Source organism: Misgurnus anguillicaudatus, chromosome 22, assembly GCF_027580225.2.
Source record: "Misgurnus anguillicaudatus chromosome 22, ASM2758022v2, whole genome shotgun sequence".
Taxonomy (NCBI): Eukaryota; Metazoa; Chordata; class Actinopteri; order Cypriniformes; family Cobitidae; genus Misgurnus; species Misgurnus anguillicaudatus.
In genome coordinates this window covers 38,330,273-38,338,966 of record NC_073358.2, presented here as the reverse complement: position 1 = coordinate 38,338,966, position 8,694 = coordinate 38,330,273, and the positions used below count along the sequence as shown (strand labels likewise).

The 8,694-nt window shown below is 37.0% G+C and overlaps 1 protein-coding gene across 1 annotated transcript in view; it reads right to left on the bottom strand.

Moving 5' to 3' along the window:
- Nucleotides 1-204: 204 nt before the first annotated feature.
- Nucleotides 205-8,694, bottom strand: part of map7d2a (MAP7 domain containing 2a) — a 31,697-nt gene continuing 23,207 nt past the window's right edge. Inside the window, 5 exon segments of the mRNA XM_073860436.1 lie at nucleotides 205-1,609; nucleotides 3,856-4,122; nucleotides 4,522-5,329; nucleotides 8,224-8,266; nucleotides 8,404-8,454. Coding sequence (XP_073716537.1) covers nucleotides 3,864-4,122; nucleotides 4,522-5,329; nucleotides 8,224-8,266; nucleotides 8,404-8,454 — 1,161 coding nt within the window. The 3' untranslated portion in view covers nucleotides 205-1,609; nucleotides 3,856-3,863.

Genomic DNA, 8,694 nt, shown 5'->3' with positions numbered 1-8,694 from the left:
TGCAAGTTATTTTCATTTGAGACAGCTCAAACATGTGTCTTAGTTTAGGACTAGCCTTAAGCTTTGTCTGCGAAACCATGCAGTATGATTTCATTGTATTATTGTCAAATTGATTCATTATTTGAGTTAAAAAGTCAAATGTGCTTGATATGCTTGAAATAAATTCAGATGCAATCTGGTATTCCAACAAGTAAAGGAAACACGTTAGCTGGTAAAGTCAGTTTATTTATTTCTAGGCTTATAATTATGGCTTGATGCTCATGCCACCATGCACATCATCTACAGTAATCACATTTTAAACTCACTGCTGTTATTGTAGAGACAGAAGCGGAGATACTTGCCGCCTTATAACCTGGTTTTTAAAGTTTCCTGCAGCCTAATACAGCAATTTCTTTTTCAAGTAAGAGCTGTTTGTGCATCCACACAAACAAAACACAAGCCTTCATCTCTTATACCCACCCGCTCTAAAAACATGTACATCTGCAATGGCCACAGTCTATTAAAATGTAAAAAGCATAACATTTGGTTTGGATGCTTTCTTTGCTGTCAGGACTTAAAGGGATAGTTCACCCAAAAATAAAAATTATGTCTTCATTTACTCACCCTGAAGTTGTCCCAAACCTGTATACATTTATTTGTTCTGCTAAACAAAAAGGAAGATATAAACAGAATTTTTCATTTTTTTGGGTGAACTATCTCTTTAATTTGTCAAAAGAAGTTCTAGACAGAAACTACATTGATAAGCACATGACATTGGAGGAAGAATATGTCGTCAATACTGGATTAATTATTTGTAAACTAGGCCTTTGAATGGGCTTACTTGATTTTTAGAATATACATGCTCACAAATGCTCACAACTAATTGTGAGAGAGGTAAGTTAATACCCTAATGGGCTAATGTTCTGCAGTGCAAGCAAGCCAGGAGTTCAATACAGTAATGCAATGCAGGGATACTTGAGCATAAAATACAGCGATTACTCAAAACAATGCAGAATAACACTGTTACTGACTGTCAAAGAAACATTCTTTAACCACAAAGAGTTAATATTACACACATATAGTTTTACTTCCTAAAACGTGAGTATCCAGTCAATGTTTCTCTCTATCCACGGATAATGATAATGTAACAGATCATTTTAAGAATAAGATACCTTCAAAGATATCATCCATACTGAAATAAAGACACACACAGTACCACACGTTGACTGCTTACATTCTGTCTATAATACTGAACCAGGGATTCTTTGCTACAGTGGTTGAAAACTTTTGTGCTGTAAAGATTCAAAGGCAGAAGAATGTCATTTTTAATAATTACAAATTTGAAAGTAGATTGATACATTTTGCATTCATGCCCTGCAGTAAAAAATATTTCCATTCTTTGCATCCATTTCCACGTAGTCTTTTGAAAGGGCTAATAGTTATTTCCAGAGCAGCCTGCTGCATCAATAATCGGTCACATTACCTGTTTAAAAAACAGAAAAATTATTATTTAAATCCTTTATTGTTCATAATGTTCTTTTATTTAGCGAAAACAAAGGTTTACTTAAAATGAAAATATTTACTTACCCTCATTCATATTGTTCCAAACCCACGTGACTTTCTTTATCTGCTCAATACACACACACACAAAAAACATTTTTAGTAATCATAATTACTTTTAATTTGAATTAAAATGAATGGAGTCCAAGCTACTAAAACTATCATAAAATCAGGGGTTTTCAAACTGGGGTCCGGAGACCGCTAGAAGGTTCTAAGGGGTCCCCAGAAAATTTCAAGAGAAAAAGTCTTTATAATATCACAATTTATCTAAAACAGCTTAAATGTTTGTTTATACAAAATATGGATATTCATTTTAGGAAAGGGGTCCCTCGCTAAAAATTCATCATATGTGGGGGTCCCTGCTATCAACCCCTGATATAAAGAGTAATACTGTATGAATATACTGTATGAGCATTATGGACCACTTTTATACCTTATTAAATAAATGACAACTAGGATTACTTAAATGTACTATTCTGTGTTCCACATGAAAGTCAAATGGGTCTGGAACAACATGAAGTTAAATAATCATAAAATTTGTATGTTTTGTTGAACTACTCCTCTTTTAGCGTTTGCAAATTTGTTATTGCTTATAACCCGCATCTATCACACCTACACTATAAAAAAAATCCCATAGAAATTACAGTGTCGCTTACTGTAGATTTAAATTTATATTATTTACTGGAAAGAGTTTGTTCAAAGTTAAATAAATATTAAATATTAACAAGTCTTTATCTTTACAGAATAAAACTATACATTAACAGCCTCATGCAAAGCATTCTGGGAACCAGAAATCATCATCAACCTTTTTTCTGTTTTTATTTTGCTTCAGATTTTATTTCCCAGAATGCTTTGCTTGAGGCTGTTATTTTAGTTTTACTCTGTAAAGACAAATACTTGTTCATGTTTAATGTTCATTTAACTTTTGAACAAAATGTTGCCAGTAAATCACGTAAATTTAAATCTACAGTAAGTTACTGGCAAACACCTGCTAGTAACACTGTAATTTCTACAGAATTTTTTAACAGTGTAATTATACACCGTAAAACATTTTCATAGTTATGCAGCTGTTTGCCAGTAACTTACTGTAGATTTAAATTTATGTTATTTACTGGCAACAGCCCGCTCAAAGTTAAATGAACATTGAACATTAACAAGTATTTACAGAATAAAACTATAAAATAACAGCCTCGTGCAAAGCATTCTGGGAACCAGAAATCCTCATTAACATTTTTCTGTTTTTTTTACTTCAGATTTTGGTTACAGAATGCTTTGCATGAGGCTGTTATTTCAGTTTATTCTGAAAAGATAAAGATTTGTTCATCCTTAACTCTTTCCCTGCCGGCGTTTAAAAAAAAAAGTTGCTAGCCAGCACCAGCATTTTTTAGGATTTTCACAAAAGTTTAATGCCTTTCAGAAAATATTCTTCTATAAATATGTAAACATACAATATAACAAATGAAAGAACAGACCCTCTGCCCTCTTGAACAAAAATAAAACATTTCAACCTACCTTCATTTGTTCTCTTTTTATCACCTCTTAAATATGGGTAGGATTCTACAAAAACACTTTATATACCCGAATATAAGACGACCCTGTAAGACAACCCCCCATTTTCCACACTTATTTTTGAAAAAAAATCTGGTTTTCAACCGAAAATATTTTTTTTTGAAAATTCTAGTGTTAATTCATTGGAAAAACATTTTAACACCATTAATTAAATATTCATTCACCAAATTTTTAGCAAAAAGCTGAGATAATTGCATTTTTCTGAAGAACATTTTGATAGAGATGAGATTCAGAGCGATCCTGAAAACATACACAGGGTTCTTACTGTTTGACCTAAGGGGTTGATTCTGGGTTTTATAAGTTGGGTAAGAGCGGCACCTGGTGGATAATAGCGGAAATACGGATTGCCGGAAAAACTCGTCATTGGCAAGGAAGCGTTTTCTCTTAATTGACAAGTTAACTCATCATTGGAGGGGAAAAGAGTTAATGTTAATTTAACGTTGAACAAATTGTTGCCAGTAAATAACATGCCAGATTTAAATCTACAGTAAGTTACTGGCAAACAGCTATATTAAGTTATATTTTTTTGGCTATTTTGCCTTTATTTGACAGTGTGTAATGAGAGGACAGGAAGTAAAGGAAGGAGAGAGGGGATGGGATCGGCAAATGACCACGAGCTGGGAATCGAACTCGGGTCGCCAAAAGTGCGAAAGCACCACATGTCGGAGCGCTGCCCACTACACCATCGGCTCCGACCTACATAAATTTTTAACAGTGCATGAATGGGTACACAAACTGATAACCTACCATTCACTTTACTGTACATGATGTTTGTCAGAGGTTGGTGGGTGGGTGGGGTTGAGTTTAGAGTCAGAGCCAGGACTACAGACCCCTTCTATTAGATTTTTGTTGCAGTCTCCCAGGTTAGATGAGGGAGAGAGTCTAGGATAAGCAACTTGCCCCGTCAGATCCAGCAGGTCCTCTAGAGCTCGCATGTTACTCGTTGTGTTCTGCTGCGGAGAGTTCACCGGAGTGAATTCTGTGATGGAGATTAACTCCTCCTTCGAGACGGGACTAATAAAAGCAGGAAGGAGAATGGTCAGGTCAGGTTAACCCAAAAATGAAAATTCTGTCATCATTTACTCACCCGCATGTTGATCTGAACCTGTATGAGTTCCTTTATTCGGTCGAACACAAAATATATTTTTGACAAACTATGGCATTCACACAGTTGAAGGTACCTATTAAATTCCAAGTAGGAAAACAAACACTAAGGAAATCAGTGGGTACCGTCTACTGTGTGCTTAACATTATTGATCAAAACATCTTTTTTTGTGTTCAACAGAATAAAGAAATTTAAAAGAAACATAAGGTTGAGTAAATGATGACAGAATTGTCATTTTAGGGAGAACTTTCCCTTTAAGGTCTACTTTATCTGATCATGTTGAAAAAAGCAGAAGTAGTCAAACTCACCTAACCTCCATGAGCTGCACTTCATCTGCCGAATCGTTCGCCTTTCCACTTTTCCCAATCAACGTGTCCAGACGTATAAAGGGAAGAGGATGTCTCGTCTCTGGCAATGGGGTCTGGGATGCAGGTTGGCTGTCCTTCCCGGCCTCCTTTGGTTTTACCTGCGTCACTGTAGTAAGGGTCCTGGTCACAGCTTGTGTTACAGTTGCTTTACCTTGGGCACTTTGTCCATTTGCATGAGGCATGTCTGATTTTTTCACAGTGTTTTCCTTTATTCCCTGAGCTGTGGTGTCTCCATTGTGTATTTTCAAATGGTTATCGGCGTCCTGTTTGATCACCTGAGTGATAGTTTGGCTTTTTCCGTTGCTCAAGTGGCTCTCCTGCTTTGGTTGAATTTTTGCTGGTATCTTCTGGCTGGAAACTTGCAGGTGAATATTTGCTTGTGCGTTTTGAGACGGGCTCTTTAGCGGGGTTTCCTGCACCTTCGCCATAGATGCGTCTTCTCGCTTTACTTGACCTTTGACCTCTTCTTTTACTTGTTCATTTAACTGTTTGACTTTGTCTTCTGTTTTGACTGCAGTGGAGTTCATGTTTATTTGACCGTTCGAGGTTGGGTTTCTGGGGGGTATGTGAGGAGACTTTATCTTTTCATTCGTACAGGTATCGTCTGCTTTTTTCCTAACACCCTCTTGCTTGTAGGTTTGGCTGTTTGATTGGATGTTTGCCTGCGGGATTAAGGGAGAGGTTGTCTTCATGACGTTGGTCTGAGCATTGACTTCAGCACTTGCACTCAAGGTCACATGGACACCACCTGAACAGGAAACAGAGGTACTGTTATATATTAATAATATTGCGAAATGATAGCGTTTCCATTAACCAATGTTATAAAACTAAAACGTTAATTTGTAGACATTCCAAAAACCATGCCGACGGGTGTGTTCGATTTCATAAGGTTTTGGCAAGATGGGATCAGTGGTGGCTGGTGACTGCTCGTCCGAGGGGCGCAAATTCAAAATATGTGTTTGGAGTGTTATGTGTGTTGCTCGTGTTTTCAAAATATGTGTCTGTTGCGTCATGTAAACCATGTGCATCACATGTTTTGTCAAAATAAGTGCCTGCTGCACACGCGTCAAAACCGTTTATGATAAAAGAGACGCTCACATTCACAAAATACACGCAATACACTCCCTTAACATTAAACTCTGATTACGCATGAGATTATGCGAGTATCTGGCAAACGCGAGCATCTCTTTTATCATAAACCCTTTAGGGTCTGCAGCAGGCACTTATTTGACATGATACGTGATGCACACAGGTTCACTCGACGCGCCGAACACATATTTTGAAATGACAAACCACACACATGACAGGCTACATACATGTTGTGACGAGCTTCGCATCATGCACCCTCGAAAAAGAAGTTCATCTCGTCTCTTTTAAAAGAGGCGTTTCTATATATGGTTGTCATAAACAAATGAGTACCATCCACTCCTGTAACCGACAGAGATGGATGACGTGAACTCCACTGCTTCGTTCTCATTTGTATTCGCTCCCGAAAGTCGCTCATAATTTGCATAATTAAACATTTCTCAACTTTGTCGTGCCCCTTCCAGTCGCCAACGGTCACTGTCGCTCGTGTCGCTGGAAGTCGCCAAGCTTCCATTGAAATCAATAAGCTTGTGTCGCTCTGCTACTGCTAGTCGCTGCAAATATGAATGCAGTTTTAGAATGAAAATAGCAGTTCTGGCTAGAAGACATACAGCTAATCCCTAAATCCCATGAAATGTTGGGTTTAGGGTTAGTTTTAGGGGTAGAAATAGGATAAAAATATTGTTTATCTGGTGGGATTTTGTCCATTGCTATATCTCTTTTAGGGACAACTACTTCATACGACGATGCGTAGACCGAAATACAGATGACATCAAAATACATCAAAAGCGACTTGATACCATACAGAGCAGTCGACTCCCAAATCGCTTTCGTAGTATTTTGATGTCATCTGTATGTCGGTTCTTGTGACTCCACATCAAGGCGACCATACCTCTTCTGTCTTCCATACCGCACCATATTGAAAGAATGTTGTCATGTTTTCATTGCAGATTTACAATACATTCCTTTTTCGAATTGCGTGAAAAATCACCTCACCCGAGCGTAAAAACTTGTTTTTGCGATATATGGGAGTTAATGCGAAATTTTGATTGGGTGCTTTTTTAATTTGCACAATTTAAAGGTTAATGGACAAGCAGCTACTGACTGTTTCTTAAAGTGGTGTATTAGGGGTGTTATGCTTCTCCAAATCCTCGATTCAATTACATTTTCGATTCTAAGGTCAAGGTTCGTTTTAATTCTCGATTTTTAGCTTTTTTTTAAAGCACAAAAAAATGCTATGCCATTTTTAGACTAAACTTTTATGAAATATAATATCTGACCTTCCTGTAGGATGAACATTCCTGTCAGTACTTTGCACCTTGTCATTTAAACGCAAGTTTATAAGGACGCGAACTAATATTATGTCGGAGTCCACTGTCCGTTGTAAGTAAACATGCTGCACAGTGTTTTGTACATGCATATGTTAGAGCTTTCTCTGAATTTTCAGCGGAACTGATGAAATAAGATCGCGCAACTTTCACACGCTTGCAAAATGAAACTGCGGAGATCAGCCGCTTTAGTTTCATCATCATTTTTGATCAACATTGTGTTGAGTACCTCAGATTAGATAAATGGGCGAAGAAAAGGCGGTCTCCTGTGGCTGTTCGAACACATTCAACCACATGTGTGTTTACACTACAAAAGCTTATCAAGCTGACCGGACGTGACATGGGGCGTGGCAGCATCAACGATTCCATTTTTTGTAAGGTTGAAACTTAATTTCGATCGATTTCGATTTAAAATTTACTAAATATTAAATATTTGAAATATAGAATAAGTATGTTAAAAAATTAAATAAATGATACATGATAGAATGAGCATGATTTAGCACCTGAATTACAAATCAATGGAAAATGTGTTCATTTGTGGTCTGATTAATGTCACAAATCCGTTTGAAAGAACAGAAAATCTCCCGTATAGAAAATCTGTGAAAGTCAAACAACCTGACAAAAATGACTCCAATGTGTTGCTGACTAAATATAGGCTTAACAGTTCTTGAATAGAAGACCTTGAACACAACCTATGGCAAACTGAGAATATGATCCACACCCAGGATCCCCTGATGCCGCTATAAATGCTGCACGATGGAAAAGTACCAGCAGGCCTGCTGACACATTGCAGGTACTGCACGTACACATCAGTAAAACCGAAGAACTGGCTAGTGTATATACCTATAACTACCTTTAAAAGCAAGAAATCCATAAAATGCTTAATTTTATTGGTAACTTTTAATTAGTCACACAAACCACTATTTCAAATAATTTACTTTACAAATGTACTTATTCACTACCGGGATCCACAACCCAGTTTAACCAGGTGCTATTTTTAAGACCAGATTTGGGTATCTGGATCACAGCTGTGGAGCGATGCCGTACAGTCCATGGCCTCCTCTGCAAAACTGGAAATTGCAACATGCAAATCTGTTTCAAGTTTTGTGTCTGCTTTTACATCGTAACCTGATTTCCATAATTCCTTTAGTGAATCAGCAACCCATAAATCCCCTGTGTGTTTTATGTAAGAGTGTGTGAGAGAAAAAAATAGAGAAATTAGTCTTACCTGGAGGAGAGAGAGGTGATAACTGCTCCTGGCTATTCGCTGTCTGTGTGAATATTAGGTCATTCTGTTACTTAAATTTCACAACATCACTTCTTTCTCTCCCTGACACAGAAATGTCCTATTTAAGTCCATCCACATACAGTATGAAGTCAAAAATGAAGAAATGGAATTTACAAATACCTTCATCTCGCTGTCACTCTTCCTGGTTCTCTTCATTATCTCCTCAATTCTCTGAAAAGAAAATATAGCACATATCGCCTATTTTAATTTTAATCTTGAATGTTTTGCTATGAAGAAACAAAAATGAGTCTTTAAAAATGATAGATATGTATTTGGGTTGTAATAAAAAATAATCTTCACCATGGGAATTAGTTTATTGTTAGAACTCTCCACACATTTTCCACTATAACTCTTTGTTCACGATGCAGGGTTCCCACACCTTAGTTAACTTCAAATTCAAAGACCTTTCAA